The 24,110-nt window shown below is 40.2% G+C and overlaps 1 protein-coding gene and 1 non-coding gene across 2 annotated transcripts; both read left to right on the top strand.

Moving 5' to 3' along the window:
• Window positions 1-27: 27 nt before the first annotated feature.
• RNF149 (ring finger protein 149) lies at window positions 28-23,611 on the top strand. Its single transcript, XM_065677711.1, has 8 exons — window positions 28-688; window positions 7,641-7,891; window positions 10,814-10,882; window positions 13,719-13,801; window positions 14,271-14,367; window positions 17,054-17,249; window positions 17,619-19,702; window positions 22,992-23,611. The coding sequence occupies exons 1-7, from the start codon at window positions 226-228 to the stop codon at window positions 17,675-17,677; spliced, it is 1,218 nt and encodes a 405-aa protein (XP_065533783.1). The 5' UTR covers window positions 28-225; the 3' UTR covers window positions 17,678-19,702; window positions 22,992-23,611.
• Window positions 19,988-20,103, top strand: LOC136014213 (small nucleolar RNA SNORD89). Its single transcript, XR_010612556.1, has one exon. It is a non-coding gene; the product is annotated as a small nucleolar RNA SNORD89 (small nucleolar RNA).
• Window positions 23,612-24,110: the final 499 nt, after the last annotated feature.

Here is a 24,110-nt window from a genome sequence, read left to right as displayed (position 1 = left end):
CGCTATTAGCCGCGCTGGCGGCCGGGCTCCGCCCGGGGCGGGCAACGGCGGTTACCTGCGTGTGCACGGGGCGGTCGTGGGCCAGAGCAGAGCGAAGCAGAGCCGAGGCTGCGGCGGTGCGGAGCGGTGCGGTGCGGTGCGGTGCGGTGCGGTGCGGTGCGGTGCGGTGCGGTGCGGTGCGGGCTCCTTCCCTCCCGCTCGCTGGTGCCTGGCGGCGGCCGCGCCATGCTTTGCCGCCCCTGGCTGGCGCTGGTGGCCGCGGCGGCGCTGGCGGCGCTGCTGGCGCCGGTGGTCCATGGCGCGCGGGCCCTGGAGTGGTACACGGCGTGGGTGAGCACGGCCTACGTGGAGCCGCTCAGCAACCGCACGGTGCGGGGCAACACGGAGAGCGGCCGCTATGGCGACAGCTCGCCCAAGGAGAGCGCCCAGGGCCTGGTGGGCATCCCCCGAGGCGCCTCGCCCCGGCACATGGAGGGCTGCGCCACCGACACCGACTACGACGTGCCGCTGCCTCCCGGCGGCCGAGGTCCCCCCGAGGGCGACCCGCCGCCCTGGATCGCCTTGGTGGCCCGCGGCGGCTGCACTTTCAAGGACAAGGTCACCAACGCGGCGAGGAAGCGGGCAGCCGCCGTGGTCATCTATAACGAGGCCCGCTTCGGCAACAGCACCGTCTCCATGTCCCACCTGGGTGAGCGAGGAACGGGGCTGGGCGCTCCCCGCCCTTTGGAGGGAGGCTGGGGAGGGGGTGGCTTTGTCTAACGCCGGTGGGTCTGCGCGGGGAGGGATGGAGCTGCAGGGAGGCATAGGTCCCCTTAAAAATGGCACAGAGACCTGGGGTTTTGTTTTCTCTTCCTTTAAACCGCCCTGGGGAAACGCCGGGACTGTCTTCTGTCTTCCAAGTTGCATCTCGGGTATCCTGGAGGTGGTGAGTTGAAGCCATCGAAGCCGGTTGCCGTGTGACAGACCACGGGGGGTGTGGGCAGGGGTTCATTCATAGCTACCTTTTTGGCTTTGTACTCTCTGACAGAACAGCTGCAGCAATTGCAGGTAGGCCCCGTTCTGCAGGCTGCGCAGAAACACATCAGGTATCCTGGAGATGCCTGCTGGTGCCGTTGGAAGGCATCAGCCTTCAAAAGCTGTTTGAGGGTAGCTTTTGGTACAGGCTTCATTGCAATAGCTTCATCGTTCTCTCCTGCGCAGGTCTGTAAAGGATGGGAGAGAGAGCTGTAAGCATCAGGTAATTCTGAAACGCTTGTGGATGCCGTAGGAAACCTGAAGTATAGGGAAGGATGCTGGCTTCCCTTGTCTGAGTGTGCTGATCATCTGTGGCCTACAGAAGGGATGTTTGATTTTTGCTAAGAACCCAGATGTTCTGTCACTGCAGTCTCTGCTTGGGCTATGACACTAAAGTCTTTCTGGATTTTTTTGAGCATGACAACATCAAATGCTTAAAGGGGAAAAAAGCCCCTCAAAACTCTCATATAAGATCTGTTTGCATTTTAAGATTTCTGTGAGGAACTGGAAGGGCCTCAGAGGAGGATGCAGAGCAAACTAATAAAAAATGCTGCAAATGCCTGTTTCAAATGGTCCTGGTACAACGAGTTTGTTAATGCCCAGACTGTTCCCGCCTCCTGAGCAAGGGGAAAGGGACTTGGTCGAAGTAGAACCACAGTGCGTTTCTAAAGACAAAGAAACTTACTTACTTTAACGAGCTGAAAAATCTCAAAGAGCTCTTGCTTCATAGCATGTATATATTGGACGGAAAACAAGTCCCTCTTCTTGGAATACCAAGTGGCACCGTTGTGGGGGTTGGAAGTGTGATTACCGTTCCTCTTAGCCTGCTGCTTGCTTGGATAGATCAGCCTGGCCAGTCTATTGTGTTCTTTATCTGCTGTGAAAGTGGAGGTGGGATGCTGGGTAAGGTGTACCTTTGATTTTGAACCGGCGTGGCATTTAAGGTACTTTGTTGGGTAATAATTCTTCTTTCTTTACTAGCTGTTAGTTTCTTTTCTTGCTGTCACTCTGTATTGGCCAGCGACTATGACATTTTCTTTTATCCCTGTGGGAATTTTCCCACATTCCTCTCCGTGCCCCATCATAGCCTCTCGTTAATTCTATTTGCTCTTTTGTGGAATCTCTTTCTTTTCCCAACAAGCTTATTTTATCATTTTTTTATAATTTTGAGTGGGGGTTTGGGGGGTTTTGGTTGGTTGGGTTTTTGTGTGTGTGGTTTTTTTTTAATTCTTTCATCTCTGCAGCACAGAGCTGACAGCAGCACATAAAAACCTTCTTGGGCTTATGCTTAGGTTTGGATTTGCTAGTGTAGTTGCATCTATCAGTGGTATGAAGAGAACTGATCCCTTACTGTTGGTTGGTTGTTTTTTTTTTCTTAAACTGGCAGAATGTTGCTCATAAAAGCTCTACCTGTGTAAGATCTGAGATTTTAGTGTAGTATGTATACAAGAAGACACTGTTACTTATTTATACTGACTGCAAGTGCAGGTTGCACCCCAGGATGGTTTGGATGGGGCAGGAATACAATAATGTAATATAATTACTAGCTGTGGAGTCACGAGTCTTTGTTTCATGGTTGAAAATTTCAAACATGTAAATGTTCAATTTTTTTTCATTGCACTTTGAATTTGAAATACAGGGAAGAATTACTGTTGGTTTAAATCTTGGATTTTTTTAAAGGGGGAAGGGGAGTCTGTAGAAGAAAGGCAAGGAAGAATGTGGAAGGTAAATTGCATTTTACAGGAGTCAAGTTTGCCCTTCCTGTGAAGGGATTTGTGAACTGACACATGAGGAACAGAACCGACTTCAGGGAGGAATGCTGAGAATAAGTGCTCTGGGAAATCTGCAGTGCTGTAACTAAGGAGTGGAGTTACATGCATGAAGAACATTCTCTTAATGGATTTGCAATTAGTGGTGCTGAAAATGGTGTGAGATGGAACAATGGTTATGGCTGATAAAGGTGCAGGCTAAATTATGTAAGGATGATAAATGGGTAACTTTTCTGATCTTAATGTTTCATTTTTATATTCTTACGAAAAAAAGCTGACCTTTGAGCTTCCCCCCCCCAAGGGAAGTCATAGTGAAACAACTTCACATGTGGCTGAGGAGGCTTTTTCCAGTGGAACGTACTCATTTTGCCCTAATGACTCAAAGAGGTTAGTAAAGTTACTGAATGTGAATAGTATAAACTCAGACTTCACTTTTACAGCGATACAGGCTTTGCAGGCAGTTTTAACTCTGTTCATTTTTGGTGGCAGTGAGCTTAATACAGTACAGAGGCTTCAAATTCCTTTCTGAAACCAAGTATTGAGTGTAAATATTAGCTGAGAGTGAGTTGGAGAGGAGCCTGGAGAGGCAAGGTGTGGAGTGTTATGGAGAGCAGGCTAAGGAGAGTGAGGTTCAGTGCTGGTTAGGAGATTAGGGGGAGGCAGAGGTATATTCGTAGTGGTAATTAAAAAGGGGTTTACTGGTTCTGTATTTTTCCTGTTACACTTCATGCTGGGCATCCAGCCATTTCCGAATTTTCTCTCAAGCTCTGACTTCAGATCATGTTCAGAACATAAGTGTCAAGATACCTTGAGGACTACAAAATAAATTATGATTGTGCTTGACATGGGGACCGAAGAAAGCAGACTGGCTACAGCAGTTTCAGATGGGTCTGAAGTGGAGCTCTGTTGCATGGCTTGTGTATTTAAGGGAAGCTTGGGACTTAACTTGAGTGCATTACTTGAGCTGTGTTAAGAAAACGGTCTTTGATTTGCTGCAGCTTTGCCAAAATACACCCAACTAGTTCTTTCCTTCATTGTTGTAATTTCTTTTATGCAGGTAATTGAACAAAACAAATGTAAACAACTTTGTACTTGAGGCTCTATAAGCTCTTTGCCAGCTCCAAAGTGGCCGAGTTAAGGTAATCTTGGCACGTTCAACTCCTTGCTACATTGCTTTCATCACCACCTGGGATTCTGAAGTGGTGCATAACTTCTATATTACTGAAGTTTTCTACAGAAAGCCTCTGGTACTGTACTAGAAGGGTAGAAATGAAATCAATTCTACCTGCTTACCGTGGACAGTGACTGCATGATGCTGATCTGCTATGTTGTTCTGAAGCAGATGCTTACACCTATTTTATAGGTAAGAGTGCATATCTGTTGGAAACCTATACAGAAAGAGGAACGTGTACCAGTGGTGACTGCTTGACTACTTGACTCTTCTGCTTACCTGTTCTCCTTCAGGTGAAAACACAATGTGCACCAGGGATTTGGTGGGAATACCTGGTTGAGACAAAGCTTGTCAATGGATTGTTAGTGTACTGTTAACTGTTTGGTAAAGGTCAGAGACATTTGTTTGGACCAGGAGCAAAATAGAACATTCAGTGTTAATTGTGGCAGTATTAGCAGGATGCCTATGCTTAAATAGATCTAAGGACTAATCTCAAGCATTTTTACCAAGGTGCTCAAACTCTGGGAGCTTTCTGGTGTTTCTCACAAGGATAAAAGCTAGAGAATATCTGTGATGATAGTGTTATGATAATGTTAACAAAAAAAAAAAAGGCACATACCAGATTTCAAGTTTACATCGTTGCACTGAAGTGTTAATTAAATCAAGGAAAGAAAACAAGTTTACTCTAGCAGAGTTAGTTATTGCAAAATTAGAAGGTTATAGAAGGGTAAAGCGGACCAAACACGCTGTCAGTAGATGCGTGTATGTGACACTTGAGGTTCTTTTATAAATGGGATTTGAGGTCTCTGAGTTGTGTTGCAGTTGAAGCTGATTGAATGACTCAACAGTATTTCAGTCTTTGAATAATGTGTTTCAGAACAGAGGTCTAAAATTAGTGAGGAATGAGTTAAAGCCCTTGGTCTTACAGGCTGCTCAGGGCAACTGCTTCTCTGAGACTGCTCTTGTTCCCTTTGTAATAGTGGATGCAAATTTTTTATGCCTTCTGTCTTGTGACCTTCAAGGCCACCATGTTTAGTTGCACGTATTTTTAATGGCAGGTTCATCACCAGGTCTTTAAAACTGTTAAAATGCTTTTAACGGACACTTTTTTAAAAATGCATGGCATACGTGTGTTCTAAAACTAGGTGTCACAGTGTGCAGCAGCCATTGCACAAAAGTAGCCTGACTTCCATTTCAAGGAAGTAACTAGACGATAGCGGGACTTGCTAGTGACAAAACAGAGAAAGGCATTACTGATTGTTGTGGGTTTTTTTGAATACTTCTTTGTTAGAAATCATGCAGAGAACTAGATGGCAGAATTAAACTGACTCAGGATTGAGGAAGAAACCTTTATTGATTGAAAAATCCAGGCTGCCTCAAATCTTGAAGTTTTCTTCCTCAAGCCTGAGTGAAACCATGTAAATCTTTCCAGAGCTCCTGTACTGTTCACTAGGCATCCTTAGTCACCAGTCCTGTTATTTGTAACTCTTGCAGTCGATTAAGGACATAGGACCTAATCTCCTGATTTAGGTATGTGGATAACAGTTCTCAGCAATGTGAGATCACTTTTCCCCTTGGTAAGTTGCTTTTCTTGTTAACTCCCTGTGGCATTGTGCAGGGTCAGACAGCAAGGGGTGTTTCACACTCTTCTAAGATTCATGAGTCTGGTAATGCTTTCATGCTGGTTCAGGGAGGAGAATAATACTAATTAACAGTCTCTTAGTATGCTTGGACTTGTGGTATCATGTGGATGAGTAGAACTAATTAGTGGAGCCTAGTTGTTTGTGTCCTGTTCATCTTCACCCTCGCTGCTTTGTGACTCCTAATGTACCACCAGAGCAAAGCAATGCAGGCTGCCTGGTGAGCTGAGTTAGGTGCCTGAGAGGAGGCACAAGTTGGGCCTTGTCCCAGTAGCATCTTCTTACTTGTCTCTCCACACCATCCTCAAAATTTACATAAATGTAGTCTTACTTGGAAAATCTGCTCTTCTGTTGGGTCTGTGTCTGACAGCTGGGTATAATGTTTTGTACAATAGGTTAGCAAAAGTGGGATGGCTGTGTAAGATGAAGCTGAAAAGGAGCAACTGGCATTGAGATGGGTTATTCAGCTAATACTTGGAACCTTTGTTTCATCCACAACAAATAGTCTGCACTTCACTGTGCTATATACGGAAGTGAAACTCCCATAAATTCCTCTTGGCATGAAGTGGTCAGGTTGGTAGGGTGTCACAGTCAGAACCATCTGAACTAAAGGAGTTTGTTTTAAATATTTCAGGCAAATAATTTTTTTTCTTAGTAGGAAGGGAGGTGGGTGAGGCGGGAATGCTGCACAGTTTTGAAAATACTCACTTTATGTAATGCTATTAATTAGACAACCATTTCTTTTGACATAGCTTCTTGGTAGTGAATCTAATGCAGCCAGGAGGGAAAAAAGCTTCATGTTTTCAGTGGGAGGTCTTGTTACAGGTAGGTAATCTTGTGGATCTTAAAAAGGTAGCTGTGACATTACAGGTTTAGCGTTCTGGTTAGGAAAACCCCTTTCTTCTCTCTACTTTCTCTCTGAATCAAACTTAGTCTCCCTTTTTCTTAGCGGTAGGAGTGCAAGTAAGCTACAAAGGCATGACTTGCTAAGGGTGTATAGCAGTGTTGGTATGCACAAAGTGAGAACTATTCAAATAAAACCAGCACAGACCAGTGAAAAGGTGAAAATTTTTTGTGAAGGGTGTGTTTTGCCTTCTTTTTTTTTTTTTTTGTGTATGTGTGGTTTGTTTGGTTTTTATTTTATTTTGCTTTTATCTTTCCTCTCCTGGTATTGGGTGCTTTATCGTTTAGATTGAGTGCTTTTGAGTTCTAATGTAATAGAAAAATCCTTTGGTTCCATGCTTCCGAGAGAGTCCTAAAGTATTTCTTGATAAGTCTTTGTCATGAAGTTTCATTATATTTTGAATATTTATTATTGAAGAATCTTTGCGTATTTCAATCATAAAATCATAGAATGGTTTGGGTTGGAAAAGACCTTAAAGATCAAATGGTTCCAACCCTCCCTGCCATGGGCAGGGACACCTTCTGCTAGACCAAGTTTCTCCAAGCCGCATCCAACCTGGCCATGAGCACTGGCCAGAGATGGGGCATCTACAGCCTCTATTCCATTGTCTCACCAATGTTCAATATAATTTCGTATTACATACCTGAATCTTTATTTTGTTCACATATCCAGAGTAATTGTGCTATGGATTAAGTTTCAAACATAACTGAATGTGTGTCTTCATGGTATTCACATACTGTCTCCATCTGCAGCTAAGATCTCCCCACTGACAAATAGGGACCAGCTGTTCCTGAGCTGCATGTTAGAACTTCGGCAGCTTCAAGATGAGATGTGTATAACCTGTCTGGGTTTTTTTTGCATGGCATCCCTATCCCACCTCACTGTGTGCAGTGAGTATAGGGCCTTAAACTTCAACAGATGTATCTTTGCTATTTATCTTGTGTTTGAGAGTTCCATAAAGTAAATAAAGCTTACTAGTAAAAAAACATTGTATCAGGTGTGATATTCCTGTGAGAAAACTCAGAGGTTTTCCTATAAATTTGCTAGCTGATCTTAACCGAAGAGGCCCAAATTGCCATCAAGCCAGAATGCCTAAATTTTTACTGTATTGACTTTCCTTTTTTTTTTTTCTCCTCCAACAGGAACAGGAAATACAGTGGTGATAATGGTTGGCTACCCAAAAGGAATAGAGATATTGGAGCCAGTACGAAGAGGGATTCCAGTAAAAATGACTATTGTTGTTGGCACACGACATGTGCAGGAATATATTAGTGGTCAGTCGGTTGTGTTTGTAGCCATTGCCTTCATCACCATGATGATTATATCGCTTGCTTGGCTCATATTTTACTATATACAGCGTTTCCTGTATACAGGATCACAGTTTGGAAACCAGGTAATTAGAGATGATAATGCTTCAGAGTATTTACAGTCTTCTCATGTCAAATCAGTTGCCTAACTTTGCTTATTTATTGAAGCATCCTTGAAGATCTGCTTTTTTGCTCCTTTAGTATCCGTGAATAATGGTTAGTGAGGCTAATAAGCAGTGTGCTAATTGCCATTGGGAGTTTGGCTTGTTACAATTATTAGATATTCGTAAATACTCAGAAATATATTTAGCCACTCGTCCACACCTGAGTAAAAGCAGTTTCTTGTGTGATTAGTCGCCCAGCTTAACTTCCTTCCGTTTGACATTAAAAATCATTTTCTTTCTTTGGTAACTTTCGTGATGAAAAGTACTAACTTCCCGAACTAGACTCTTTAATGGTAAGAAACCACGGTAAATTTTTTAAGACCCACAAATAAAGGGTAAGTTTTTTTTGTTCTGAAGCTTTATATAAACTGCTTTTGATACTTGTAATCCTACTGCTCCACTGTAGAGTACGGAATTGCAGCAGCACGTGTGGTGAGATTCAGCTCTCTTGGACTACATGGAGCACTGAGCACTGTGGGGAGTACTGGGGAGATCAGGAAAGGAGTAACTTTTCTCTGTATTTGCCCTTTCCACATTCCTGTTGTTTGATAGGTTAAAAAATGTCAGCTTTACTTTCTCCCCCGCTGGGGGTAATACGTCATCATAGAATAACTTTGGTTGGATAGGACCTCCGGAAGCTATCTGGTTCAAACTCCTGTGCTCAAGAAAGAAACTTAGATGGAGTTTTTGAGGACCTAGTCTAGCCGAGTTTTGAAAATACCTTAGGATAGCACTTCCCTGTGCCTTTCAACCCTTGCAAACAGGTTAGGTTCCTTCCATGGTCATCAGCAGTTCTACCATCTTTTTCTGCTAAAGTTGCACTTGTTTCTCTGCAAGCAGTTCTCTCTTTTTTTTTTTTCTTTTTCATCCTCAGGTCAGAACAAAAAGAAAGTAATTTCAAATGACTGGTTGTCATGTGGACTTCCCCTGCTTTCTGCTTGAACATTCAGATTCTAGCTTTGGGGAGGAAGGAATGGAATCTTTGTTTGCCTTCAGGACTCTAAGCTTTGATTTAGACTTAAAGGACTCTTCTAGGACAAAGCCTAATTTCTCTTTTGAGTAACTGAAGATAACACATGGGACTTCTGTATTGGTTAAACTTGCAATCTACTTGAAATCTTGGTTCCCTTGAGTCTTTTTTAGTAGGCTTTAGGTCTTAAAACTTACATTCTGAGGATGCTTTCAAGAAAACAAAATTTTTTGAGAAGTGTTTATAGAGAAAGGGGGTGTGGGTTTATGTCGTAATAGTTGTTTGAAGAAAGTTGCTTCTTCCTGTTGGCTTCAGGATAATTCATGCTAAGGGAAGTTCACGTGCTTTATGAGCAGTAACACTTCTAAGAGCATTTTTTTGTTTATGAATGTGATGTTTCCCAGAAATATGTGCCACAGATTCTTAATAAATTTTGCCATTAGGCTTGTCATGTAAGTGCTTCTTAATTAAATGAAATAGCCTACCATTAGGAGGTTAGGCCACTTTCTCACTTCTCCCTCCTCAAATGGCCATTGAAAACAAAAGCTTACAAAACCATGCATAAAGTTTGAACACGTTGTTAAAATTTTGGACAAGATAGGAGTCACGGATTTTGGTCAAGGCTGTTTTAGGAGTCCTAAAAGACTTTTGGAAACAAAATAACCCACTTCTCTAATCCAATCTTATTTTGCTTGTCTTACTGACTCCAGTATAATTTAAACTTGGGAGTTTTAAAGCTATGCTTTATAGAAAGCTATTGTGCAGTTGCTGAGTGAAGGTGAAAATGGGTGTCTTAAGATTTATTCTAACATTGGTTTAGCAGTAAAACTTTGGAGGACCTCCTTGCTACTGAAGATAAAACAGGACTGTACAAAAAACCCTGAGCTGACAGAGAAGGTGGAATAGACTGCTGCTGCTTGTCCATTTCTGAGAGAACTTTAAGGCTCTTATTAACACCATAAAAAAAAAAAAAATCCCAATTTTCAATACTGTAAGTTTGTAAAATGGTGTAAGACATTGTAATTATAATTATAGAGTAAAGCTGCCATAATGTTTTTTTTAATTCCTTTATGGTATTTCATCAGTGAGAATTGCTGCTTAGACAGATCAACAGCTGTTAATTGGGAGTGTTTAGTTTCTCAATTTCTAGGAGCAGCTAGCACTTTGTCTTGGAATACAGTACTGCTTTCTTGTCTTGCTTCCTCTCAAAGCATAATTAGGACTGTTACTGTATAGAGTCCAGTATGGTATCTTATGTCTATTAAGCCTTTCTTGTCATCTCCTTTGCATAATGTGTTCTTTCAGTGCAGAGCTTTGTACAATGTGTGAGACAGTGTTTTACTGAAGGGAAGTATTAATAGCTATGAGCAGCTTTTTGACCTGGTGGCCAGCTGTAGGCTGTCCAGCAGGATTCCACCTTCTCTTAAGCTGGTGCAAAACTTACCATGTGCTCATGGGCTTGACTAACTAGAAGGTCTGGTTATATGGCTGTTGTTTTGGCTCTGTTTGTCTCCAAAGCCTACACTGATTTCAGTTTTCCTGTGCTGGAAAGCCCTTAACGCAGGCAGTCACAATATAAGGCCACGTATCTCAGCTTGGTCTGTGTAGTTCTACGCTGGTTGAGTCCATTGTAAGAGCAGTATGCTGACAGATGGTGTTTGCTGCTGTAGCCCATGAATGCAAGGCTTGCAGTTCTTCAACATCTGTGGGGTGGAAATATTTTGAAAACAAAGTAGTTAGGCAGAGATTATTTTCGATTTTTTTTTTTAGATGCATTCAGAAGACTTAGTAATCTGCATGGAAGGTATTTAAAAGCTTTGAAATCTAACTCTTAAAACTAACTTGTGTACTAATACTTAAAATCTTTATTCAAGGGACATAGGAAAGAAACCAAGAAAGCAATCAGCCAGCTTCAGCTGCATACTGTGAAACGTGGAGAAAAGGTAATTCAGTGGCTCTGATTATTGCTGTATGATTTAAAAACTGGTTTAATGTCTTTATAGAATTCTCATGACATAATTGAAGTACGACTTACAGTTTCAGGCTTATTTTATGGCCTTTGCTTAGAAGGCAGAATTTAAAATTGGCAAGTCAAATTTGAATTACTTATGAAATGTAAGGCTGTTTTATTGCAAATAATATCTGGTTATACAGAATGTTGCAGGAGACTGGAGGGCTGATACAGTAAAGATGAGGAAATGAATCTTTTCAGCACTTGTAAACATCAACAGGTGGATTGCAAAATACTTCCCAGGACCTATTGATTGCACAGTTGTTACAGCTCATGTAATCTTTTTCTTCTTCAAAAAAAAAATCCATCTTTTTATTGATCAGAAGGCCTCAGAAGTCTAAAAAGCTTTGGAAAATGAAAAACTTGTTTCATCTTTTGACATATAGATACATTAAGGAGCTGTATAGGCTTAAAGCATAAAGTTTATAGAAAATTTCTTAGAAGTATATTTCTGTGTGTTGAAATAAAGCTGTTCTAAAAAAAATTAAACCAGCTTTCAAAAAGTTAGCTTTGTTACCATATGGCCTAAACTTATAGCTGTGTTAGAATAACTGAAGTTGAAAAAGCCAAGGTTTTGAAAGAAGATGTAACTTTAGTTAGAGTTTTCAGGCAGCTCTGATCCTAGATGCTAAATTAGCTTCTGCCATTATAGGCATTTTTTCCCCAAATCTTTGTCTTGTTTGGTTAGTTTTTACTTAAAGATGTTTTTTACCTAAGGACTGATTTGCTCAGGTGAAAAACAAGCATTACTTGGTTTTTTTTTTTAATCCATGAGTAAAATTGAAATAGAAAGTACACTTTAGTGTAAGAACCTGAGAAGCTGTGGTTGAGCAGAAGCTGCTCAGCTCAGGTCACATGCTACAGAGAGTATGTCCTTCGTTTAGGAAACTGCCTTTGAACTTGCCTTTTTGCCTCTTGCGTGTTCAGCATGTTTAGCACTTGACAAGTATTTGTTACTTTTAATTACATTCTGAATTCCATCAAAAAGTAATCTATTTCAGGCTGTGCACAGAGGCATATTCATACTTCTGTTCATACAATGGTGAGATCAAGAAAGATGGAGTCGAATCAAAACTTCTGTAAAGCAGTATCAAAGCACAACATCAGTGTTGGAAGAAATGGATGTAATGTAGGAGGAAATGGATATAATGTAGGAAGAAATGAGTGTAAAAGGGCCATGATGAAACCTATGGTGACAACTGCAAGGAGGATGTTAACTGCTTTTAAGCAGCTGTTCAGTAAACCTCTGAAAAGGATTTATATTATGAGATTTTTTTTTTTTTGCAGTGTACCAGGTAGTTTCTTCACATCGATATACCCTTAACTAAAATAAAGAAAATGGGGGAATTTAAGTTGTTATACAGTATGCTGGTTGTAGCTATGAATGCATGTTAAATATTAATATCGTTCTGCTTGGTAAATCATGTCTTCTAATTTGATTTGACTGCCTACCATCAGCAAATTTGTGTAACTTACTGATGCAGAGGTACTCTCATTAACTAATGTAAATTTATCAGGAAATAAGTCGTGTCTACTTTGTAAATGTGCATTTCTTTAAGTATTTCCTTTCAGCCATTTAATAGGGTATATTTCTTTTATTATGACCTAGTACAGTCTTTCATTATCACTTCACTTGGGGTTGAAGTATTTAACTAAAAATAGGTCAATATTATAAAAGTGTATTTGCTGTTATGTAGATCTTTCCTGAGAAGCTTATGGGATTATTGGAAAATGGACACTCATTTGAATACATGGTACATATGGTGTGCTTGGATTTTGCCTCTTGTACAGACTAAAAAAAGTATTTGGTATAGAACAAGTACTTGTCTTAACTTTGCTTGTGTAAAAAAAAAAAAAAGTCTAAATTTGATTTACTGGGGAATTTAAGATGTTAATTATGTAAATTGATAGCATTCAAAGGAGGGGAAAACTTGCCTTGAACTTGAAAGGCTGCTTGCAGTACTAATTCATTTGAGCATTTGTGGTAATCAAAGCGAAGTGCTTCAGTAAGCAGTAAACAAAAATACTTTGTGGGGGATGAAAGGGAAGAAGCTTGCCCTCTGTCTGTTTTTCTAATATTTAAGTTTTATACAACCCAAAGGCTTGCATCTGAAGATAATCATCATATTTGCACTGCAACTATAAGCGTGTCTTCAAGATGACAGCAAGACCTGTTAGGAAAGATATTAAACCCTTAGCAAGAAACAAATTGAGGTGGGGAAATAGGGCATTTTAATCGTCTCTCTGATATTAACTTCAAGAGTTCCCCAAAATGCATACTTCAGTTGTCTTCTAGCTAGCATGTGGTAGAAAAAGGGGGGTGGGGGATAAAAGTGGGGAAGGGGTTTGCAGTATTTACCCCGGGAACATCTTCCTACTTGAGCACCTGGAAGTCTTTGGGACCATCAGTCAAGAGCTGGGTTGTGTGCTTTTGTCTGTTCTGGCCTCTTAATGTTTTTATTTTATAGGTATTTTAAACTGAAATTTTACTGAGCTCCCATAAGCAAAGTTGATGTTTGAGGCTTAGCAAATTACCTAAGGTACCCTGTACAGCTATTTGAATTAGAAAATCTGTGTTTGGTTGCTTTTAGTATTTGATACCACTTGATCAAATCACCTCTTGATTGAATCTTGAATTAAATGAGGGAGGTACTTTAATTTGCTAAACCACTTTATGCGTTTTACATTATGTGAAGCTAGCTATTGCACAAAGCTTGTTTTGTAATGAAATATGGATGTAATGGATTTAAATGTGTTGTCATATTCAGGGTTTAGATGTTGATGTGGAAAACTGTGCTGTGTGCATTGAGAACTATAAACTGAAAGACACCGTCCGAATTCTGCCTTGCAAGTAAGTTGCCGTAACTGTTCTTTCCCCTTTAACATGTTTTCCTTAAGAAACAGGTAATGAGCTTTCTGGAAAGGCTTCTGAAACTCTGATGTCAGGCCTGAAGCTGTGCCATCTGTATGGCCTGTACATGTTGAAAGGCACTTGGGAGACCATGTAGCACTTCATGTTTATGCAGAGAAAAAGAGCAATTAGAAGTATAGGGGTGAATTAGAGCTTTCTTAGGGTAGAGCTCTACACTGTTGAACTGGTAACTCTGTGGTGTCCTTGTAGTTAGTATCTCTTATTTCAGAAAGCTAGCATGGAAGATGATATTTCCAGAGCCATGTCTGTCCTAGTAAATTAAGCAGTAACTAATTGTAATTGTAATTAAAGGAATAAGTTTCTTTTTTAATGTAGTGACTTGCACCTTGTTTGAAGGAATACTATGTGGCTTTCATGGTAAGTTCTAAAGGGCGTTTCTTTTCTTTAGGCACATCTTCCATAGAACATGCATTGACCCTTGGCTTTTGGACCACCGAACTTGTCCAATGTGCAAATTAGACGTTATCAAAGCTCTGGGATACTGGGTATGTTGCACACTTGCTTTAATCTTCAAGGTAGAAGTACAGTGCAGGAGGCAAGAAAGACTTCATGTAACTGTTAAGAGTGAGAACAGTTGTTACTTGATGAGACTGAAGAAGTTGGGCGAAGCTGCAAGAATAATTGAGAGAACCAGAAAAATAAGGGAAATGGGTAAGAGCTTAAACAGTGTATCAAGCAGCTTTTGAATCCTCTGTCTAATATTCTGTGATAATGAAATTTTTTTTGTCTCCAGCTGATGATAGTAAGGAAGTTGAAGCAAAGGTGAGGCAATTAGCCCAAACTGTGAAAATTGAACTTAATTCAATTTGATCTTGAGAACTGCAATTCAAAGGAATAAAATAAGTTTTTTTTATCTTGAGTGTTTTTGTACTTCCACATACACCCAGTGTGTTATCCCTATAAATGAACCATTACTTACAACCTTCCTAAAGACATTCACCAGACATTGGTGATGTAGAGAAAAAGATGTTCTCTCATTACTTTCTGACCCCAGAAAAGAGAGATGAAGACACATGCGGTAGGTTACTCAGTTACTGTTCATAAATAGTCTTGAGTTCCACTAAAATGCCATAAGCATGTATCTCACTTCTCTTCTGCTTTTCTCCAGAGACCTTTAGAAAATAGGGGTATTCCTTGGTTTTCAGGGACCTTCCGTTCATAGACTAGGTCTGTGTTTTGACTAGCTTTTCTCTTTATTGCAGAGGCTTTGCAGATCTGTGGAAGACATACATGAATTACTTTTTTGTCAAAGGTGACAATACTTGTGCTATGTAATATATATATATATATACACACCAGATTGTGGCACTTCTGTGTGTTGAGTCAGACTATACCTAAGAGTTGCAATCTTTTTGACATGTGAAATAGCTATTATTACTCTAATATTATGTTAGCAGCTTATTTTTTGCTCACTTTGAATTCTTGGATTGATGTAACTTGTATTACATGCAAAAGGATATATCCGCTTGTATACATGCTGGAAACTGAAATACTAGAACCTTCAGAACAATTTTATTCCCTAAATTCATGCTGTGGCAGAGGATACTGATGCCAGACCTAACTGGGAAGAGTAATTCTTCCTCTATTTGTAAGACAGAATGAACGTTGGGAAGCAGGTTAAGTGGGATTACATTAAATACAGAAGCCTAGTCCTTTTTTCTTACGGAATAGAGGAAAATGTGTCCTGCTTATGCATCAGTCATTCATGTTCCACTGAAGCTAATGTGGGAAATCATTCAGGGTTGTTTTTTTTTTCCTGGCTTAGTTTGCAGCCTGATCTAGGTTGCCCAATGTAGTTTGTAGAGCGATTGTGTGAATTTTTTACTGATGTGAAAGGGGAAAAAGTGAGAAGAGCAAGGCAGCTTGTCAGCAGTGTGCTCGCTGAGTGACATAACTGCAGACAAGAATGTGCAGCCTTAGAGAAATCTGCTAAACCTTCTAAACCTTCTGCAAAGAGGCTGAAGGCTCAGTTCAGTTTTATGGAGAAAAATACTTCAGCTCCTTCAAAAATTTTAAAAGGCTTAAAGTAGGAAGAAGGCACCAAGTCCTGTTACCTGGCTTTTGTTTTGTAAAGACTGGACATCAGTGGTCTACTTCTGCATTACGCTATTTCTTATGAGAGAAAGAACTGCAGTCAGCGTGTCTGTGTGATTTGGTAGAGCGCTATTGAATCCTGTGTTTTTGATGCTTATTTAAATGCCTAAGTTTTGGAAACTAAAGTTATTAATGCCCCCTGCCTACATATAGGGATTAGAGATTCACATGTGTCTTAACTTATGTTCAATTGTAGCAGTTCTATAGCTTATTAAAATTCAGTACATCTTAAAATGTGCTGCTTTGGTGCTAAAGAAAGAATCAGCCTAGAATTTCTTAAATCTTAAGATGGGCCTTTGTTAATTGTTTGAGGAGGAGAAAAATCCTCATTATGAAGCCCACAGAATAGCCACTTGTACTGCAGTATACTTTCTTATGTATGAATAATGTTTGTATATCAAATGGCAATGGCTTAGTGAAGGTGGTCTGTTTAATTTTAAGTAAAGAATTGTGTGTGTAGGACATTGAATTAACTTTCAGAATGGATCAGAAATAGCTCATGCTATACAATAGGTGAAATAAATTAATGTGGCTGTGCTGCAGATGTTGTGTTCCTGCAGAGTGAGAAGCCAGCATATTTGCATTTTTGGAACAAAGTTAGGCTGGAGGTAGAGGAGGAGGGAAGTTTGTTCTGATGTCAAATGTTTGCTCACCCCGGTAAAAAAAAAAAAGAACAAGTCCAAGTTTGCCCAACTACAGTAATGAAAACCTTCCACAAACTCGTAAGGGATCAGTAGGTTTACTGAATGAATACTTAATATGTGCTGCGCCTGTTTCTGTCCAGACTGCAGCAGTACTGTTGCTAGTGTTGAAATATTCCATCCAAAGTGCTGGCTGGATTGATGACTCCTGTTGCTGCTCTTGGCTTTGGGGTGGTTTTGGAAAAGTGGCTTTTCTTTTGCTCAGCTTTTTTCTTTGCAGTCAGCCAATAACAGTGAAAGCAAAAACTGCCCAACACTATACCCAGAGCACGTAGATATTTTTTTCAATAAGGTGAGGTTACTAAGTGGTGATGTGGAGGAATGTTGATGCCTAATGGTAGACAAAAGTGTCAGCTAAATATATTTAATTTTGAAGGGGGACCCTGAAGATGTACTTGAAGTTCCGATACCTGAATCAATAAGTGGCAGTGTTTCAGTCGGAAGTCTGAGTATTGCTTTACAAGATGATGACAGAAATGAAGTAAGCGAGTTGTCAGCTTCCTCCACTAATGAATCTGTATTGCAGTGTACCAGTTTAAAAGAGGATGCAGGTGAAACTACAGCATTACTTGGTGAGTAATAATTTAGTTTACCACTTGACAATCCTTAATGCCATTCACCGCATTAGAAGAAACCATTCTCTATCTGATGTTAATAGTGTTAGTATTGCGGTGTGGACCAGACTGTGATTTTACTACTGATCAAAAAGCACAAAGAGGTAAATTTTGAGAGAATTCCATTAAGCTGGAGAAAACTGGTCGTGAGGGAGTGAGGAGGGGGAAGGATATAAACAGTGCTATAGGAGGATGGCTTACCCAGAGAATCTTGAGAACCTTAGATACATATGAAGTTTGTTGCCAGAGTTTGGATTAGTGTAACAGATAAAACATATTAAAATGGTAAATCCACAAACTATTTTTCCTCTAATTCCTGACTTTTAGATGTGGATGTCAGTAATAACCGGCATGGAGAACATCTATCTAATGGAAATTCCCACTGAACTGCTTTGTGGAAGATACCTTGAATAGACTGTTGAAGAACTATTTTTTTTTTTTTATTTAATTAGTATGGACTTTTGTCTAGTTAATGGAAAAAATAACAATGTAAATTATTTTACCTTTCAAACTTTTCTAGCTGGTGTTCCAAAAGGGCTAATAACTAAGAATTTTGTACGTAGGAGGATTTTATAAGATCTCCTCTGGATGTCTCATCCTAAAAAAAGATGCAATAACCCTTTTTCTGTAAGCATTGTTACAATGTCATTGTGTTCCAGAGGGTTTAACAAAGATGAAGACTAGGCAGTGAAAATGATGTAGAATGTCTAACTGGTAAATATTTTGGATGCACTATTTACATTCAGTATGTACACATGGAGAACACTTACAAGACTACAACCATTAAAACATTCTGAAAGTTCTGATCTATTGTAATCAGAGTTGAATATTCTTAGAAAAGACGTAATATGACTTTGAAGGAATGAAATAACTTCATGGATATGTTGCATATCCTTTTTTGTTATGAAAAGTTGCTAGTTGCAACTTCCTGTACATGTAATAAATACTAATTTAATCTTGTAATGTGTTCTACTCTGAGTGGATGCTGAGAACAAAGGAGACTTTCTCCACCTTGCCAGCTTTTTGTACTGAATATGGCAGTAATAGGTTGTTCTAGGTGGTCTTCACGTGCTGAGCATGTAGACTTATTTAGGTATATGCACACTGGTTACCTCTTTCATTCTTAAACTCAGTAGAACAGAGGTAAAGGGCTAATTATGGCTAAAATATATTTATTAGTCTATTTATAAGAATTTACTTAATTCCTTCTTCTTGTTCCCATTCTGTCCCACTTTGTTATGTACCAATCGAAACTGTTTCTTAGGATCTACAAAGTTTGGTTTTGTTTTTTTCTTTGTTTTCTTTTCCTTTGCGTAAGGATGCTGGAATTCTTCTCTTGGATATTCCACATTAGGAGTTTTGACTGGGTTTGCCATTAGCTTTTATTCCTTTCTTTTAGATTAGCAGTATTGTGCCTTATAGTAAAACACTTAAGAAACCTGAAGCATCTGAGAGTAAATATAAACCCTGGCATCTCCCACTATGACCTCTTATTCAAATATTTATATACTGTAAGTGGTATAAGGAATTGCTAAGCTGTTTTGTAAAGAAACATGTATATTTAAAACACCACTTAGTAAGAGTGTTAAGTGAATTGTTTAGGATTTTAGCATTGTCATGTTAAATAATATGCTACATTCCTCAGTTTTCTTTTGTAAAGCTGTTACTACAGGTTGCTTAACATGGTGTCTTTTACTAGACATTTGGTTTAGAGTGCATTTTGTTTTTAAAATGTGTATTTGGAATGTTTTTAAGAAAATATGCAATTCTTTTTCTAACTTATATTGAGCTTCAGTAGAAGCAATAACTTTTTTAATTTTAGAATGAATGTTCCAGAAATGTCAGAGGTTTCAGCTGGGGAAATACAATCTGAACTTCTGCTTTGCAGAGCAGATGTTTCGTCCTAAATTTCCTTCCAAAAGATTCCTGTTAATGCCTGTTTTAAAGAAAGACAAATCTGCCTCTTCCCTGTAGGAGTGTAACTTTTAGGTTTCCTGGAAAATTGTCAGGTTATAGTTCTGATGTCACCAGCAGGTGCAAGTTTTTGTGATGCCTTTATCTTACAAAGAAGCACATGAGAATGGAATATGACTGAACAACCATCTCCAAAACTGAACAAATAAACAACCCACAACTAAACCAAACAACGCGTAGGGACACTTATGTCTCCAAAAGAAGCTTATCAACATTTCCAGAACTGCCTTTTTAACTGTCTCTTCAATATTAAGAAACTAAGTCTTCTCCCTCTTCCTTAACACAAAACTGAACATTGGTGTAGTAAACGTTGAGGGGGTTTAAACTCTAGCTCAAGGAGGAACCAAAAGGCGTCACCAAGAGAAGTCTTGTCAGTCTGTGGATTGTGTCTTGCTGATACCTGCAGCACAGTATTCATGCTGGAGAGGAGAAATGTGGTAAGTACTTCAGCTTTTCTGTAATACCTGTGAAACCAGCAGCTTTTCTCAAGAATCAAAGCTGGGATCTGTCAGAAAGCTGGGACCTGCAAACCAAAAAGTGTGGTTACAGATCTGAAGTGTACTAACAGAAAAATACCTGACTATGAAGATTGACAGTGTGTGTTTGTAATGGTGGTGCTGTACCTGTTTGATTTCGATTTTGACAAGAGTAGTTACAGTTTTTTTCAGTCACATTGGTTTGTGCGTAGTTTGCCTTTGCTATAGTTGGATCTCATAAGGTCAGCTGAGGAATGATGACAATAAAAGGCCGAATTGCAGTGCCTCCAGCAAGCAGTTTGCTCTCCTTGGAAGCACGATGACAAAAGTCTTCCGAAGCGAATCATTAGTCTGACCTCAGTCAAAAAGCTGACATGCATTAGCAAGAAAAGCGGTAGGACAAAAAGTACAGGACAAGAAAAAGACAACCTAGGAAGCTTGAAACAACAGCAAGAGAGGATTAAAACCGTGAAGCTCATGACCTGCTGGTACAGCTCATCTAATACGTAACTTTAGAGTAAACAGGTGTAGGCAGATGTAGGTAAATACAGGTTCCCAGACTTTGTTGATCTGGACCTCCTACTATGTCAGATCAAACTGGTATTTCTAGTTTCTTGCACTTCACCTACAAAAAGCTTATGTGAAGGCCAGAACTTAAGAGTCTTTCTTTTCCCCTGCTATGAATGTTTTTGCAGGGTAGGTACCTTGTGGCTCCCTTCCCTGTCCTTTGGAGAATCTCTAATCTGGCTCTTCTGCTCAGGCTGTGGCCTGTTTCCTGTGGGAGCTGATGCCCTATGCGTTCTGGGTTCCGTGTTGTCTGTCTACCCTATACACATGCACCCTCCCTCCCCACTATGCCCTGATCTGTTTTCTCTTCATAAAACATGCAGGGACTTGTCTCTGAGACCTCTGTCCCTTCGTCACATCTTGCTGTGATCAGGCAGAGGGTTTCTCACTTACAGGCATTAACATGGTATGATGATACAAAGCTTAAAGCCCACGTGAACTGAACAGCACCTTGTGATGGTGAATACATCGGCTGGGAAATATCCCTAACAGGACTAGGGGATGTTACTGTTACAGAATAAGTTGTGTTCACTGGCGTGGCTTTGTTAGTTCTGATGTGTACTTTTAGGGGAGAAAACTTGTGAAGTCTGAGTTATTTTTAAACAGGAGGAATGAGTATTACAATGGGCTGATTAAAGACTGGAGGTGCCTCTTTGTTCAGAAATTTTACTTTATGAGTAGTCTACAAATGCCAAATTGGAAAAGGAATTTGATAGTAAATGCTTAAACTAGCAAGAAAAAATGAACTGTAGACATTTTGGATGTAAATGCACATTAACAGTGAGCTTAATGAGCTGCAGTATCAGTTTAACTAGAACATTAGAATTTTCTTTAATGACCACTAGAGTGGATTCTTTGGCTCTAAGCAATGCTTGGAGGAGATTCTGTGCATGTACTAGAGAAATTATATTAGATAGCAGTAACTCCTTCCCCCTGCCCTTAACACCCTCCGTGCCCCCCGAGTATGTGAACGTAGCCCAGTAACCTGTTGCCAGTATGCAGTGCTAGATTCTGGAGGTATGCCAGAGGAGTTGTAGGATAATTTAACTACATTGAGAATGCTTTTCATCTATTCTGACTTAATAAAATAGCACCAGCATATTCCTGCCACAGCTGGCTTGTTATACCTCGGGAATTCCTGTTCTGTGCCAGGGTGTAACCGGCACTGAGAAATACTGCTGCAACAACTTTGTCAAACACATAAAAGCTTTATCACTTCCTGAATCAGGATTGGTCTTCCAGGCTTCCTGCCTAGCCTGCTAAGCTTTCCCTAAGACTAGGCAGTAGTAGTTGTGCAGAGAGGAGCCCAGCAATCTATAATGATGGTTACTTGGTGTTCTATAGGATCATAGAATGGTTTGGGTTGGAAGGGACCTTAAAGCTCATCCAGTTCCAACCCGCCTGCCATGGGCAGGGACACCTCACACTAGACCAGGTTGCTGCAAGCCCCATGCAACCTGGCCTTGAACACTGCCAGGGATGGGGCAGCCACAGCTTGTCTAGGCTGAGGATGTCTGAGGCAGAGGCAGTGTCTACACTTGCAGGTTGTGATGAGCTTGATCAGGGGCAACAGATAGGATGCAACAGGTTGGGCTGATTATTTAGCTACCCCGTAAAACAGACTTGTCCTGCCTAGGCACAAGTCTAGACACGCAGCTACTGTCAGCAATACCAACTGTACCTTGAAGTATGCAACAATAGGTTTAGAACAGCTTTCTGAATTTGTGGAGCATTTTTCAATTGTTGCCACAACTTGTAATAAAAACATGTTTCTGTTACACCTTGATATCCCAAGTGCTGGGAAAACTGGGAACTCTTCCTCAACAGAGCCTTGAGCGCCCTGAATCAGGACAGTAATGATGATATTGGGGCAATAGTTAGGTGAGTTGTGGGAGGGGTTGTTTGCTTTCTGGGTTTTATTTCTTGGTGGGTTTTTTTGAGTGGAGACGCTCTGTGTGTGTGTGTAGTTTTCATTGGTTTGGTTCTAAGCACTTGGCCCTGAACACTGGTTTTGTGCAGGACAAAGATACTGAGATCAATAAAAATGTACTGACACAGCAGCTCTAGAAAGAGGCAGAACTGAAATCTAGTAGAGGAGTCAACTGGCAGTATCTCATCATCTTAACCTGGAGGGAATGGAGTTGGTGTGGGCTGCTGGGTGAATCAAGTGTGTTGGCAGCTTGACAAGGGACTGTTGTGTTTTATGTCTCCCTTCAGCCACCAGGCTGGGTGAGACTGCACAATGGCTTAGACTGATTTAATAGCTTGCTGTTACAAGAAGAGATAAACTGGTTCTGTTTTTTTCTTTTCTGCTCTATTTACTTTGCTCTTTCTTGCATTCAGTTTAAGAGTGTGAGATGAGCTAATTCAGCTGAAGTGACAGAAAGTTCAATCTGTTTAAGCTGTATTTTGACAAGCTAGGTAAACTGAGTATCCTCACTGGGCAATTAACTGAGTTTAAGAGCTGGGCTAAGGGGATGGGGAGTTGGGGTGAAGGAGGGAAGAGCAAGACTCTCCCCTTGAGCAAACTGATGAAGAAATGCAGTTTTATCATAAGACCATGGCGATTTAGGATTTCTAACATGGAAGATGGCAGTGTTTTTATTTTCAAACCAGAATGGCTGTAAAAATTACTTCTGTCCTGGAGACTGATCTTTACTAGATGTGTCCTTTTCTCTCCTAGGTGATGCGTGAAGATTTGGGAATTGGAACTGTAGATTAACCATGCACAAGTCAACCTGAAGCCTTTCAGGTTTTGTTCAGTGTGGGTCCTGATCTCTCTCCTCAGCTATCCTGCTGTATTGCAAAACTTAATTTGAGAAAGTTTTAAAAGTAGAATGTCTCTATAATTGCATGTGTTTGTGTGAAGAATACATTGCCTGGAAACTGTCCATTATACTTCCTTTGAATCTGGAGCTACTTTTCACCATCTGAAACATGGTAATGATACTGCATTTTTAAATGGCATATCCTTAATTCAGAAGAGCAAAGTAATTTTGAGTTTACATCATTTTGTTAGTCTGAAGCTTAAGTCCAAAACTTTGAAGCCAGTTATTTCTACTATAAACATAACTGCAGAGAACCATTTGAATTTGCTGGTCTGTCAACAGCTATTCACGATCGACTGTCTTTTATGATAACCTTGTACTTAACTTGGTTGCATTGTTTGGATTAAGCACTGGGCTATGTCTTTTCCATTGTGTATGTACAACTGTAAGAATGTCAAGTTATGCATTGTTGTTGTAACTTAATGGCTAAAAGCTCAAATTCCATAATAAATTATACAGACCTTTTAAAAAGCAATGTCTGAGAATCCTGAGGGGTTTGTTTTCTTTGCTGTACTTACGTAAATGGATCTAAGAGACTCATCACTAGCTCAAAATAAGCTTAACTTCATGCGGGGCAGTCTGGGGCAAATCCCTTGTATGCTCTGGAGTTTTCCCCATGTAACCAGTGCCTGGAGGTGGTAGGTCAACCATGGCTGGCTGCTAGATGCCCACTCAGCTGTTCTTCCCCTGTCCTCTTGAGGAAGGGAAAATATGATGGAAAAACTCGTGGGTCAAGGTAAGAAACAGACTTGACTTGAAGATTAATTTTAAATGGCAATAAATAGGTTTAGAGTAGGACAGTAAGAAACAAAGATAAAACTACCCTTCTTCTTAGGCTCAGCTTTACTCTTCTACCTGTCCCTTCTCTGAGTGGTGGCAGAGGAAAGAAGGGTGGTTGCCACTGTTCCTTAGTCACTCCTTAAAACATTAAGGTGTAAGTTTATCCTGCTTCTAGAAGGTCTTGTACAGTAAAG

This window comes from Lathamus discolor, chromosome 4 (genome assembly GCF_037157495.1).
Source record: "Lathamus discolor isolate bLatDis1 chromosome 4, bLatDis1.hap1, whole genome shotgun sequence".
Classification (NCBI taxonomy): domain Eukaryota; kingdom Metazoa; phylum Chordata; class Aves; order Psittaciformes; family Psittacidae; genus Lathamus; species Lathamus discolor.
This window is presented reverse-complemented; position numbering and strand designations above follow the sequence as displayed.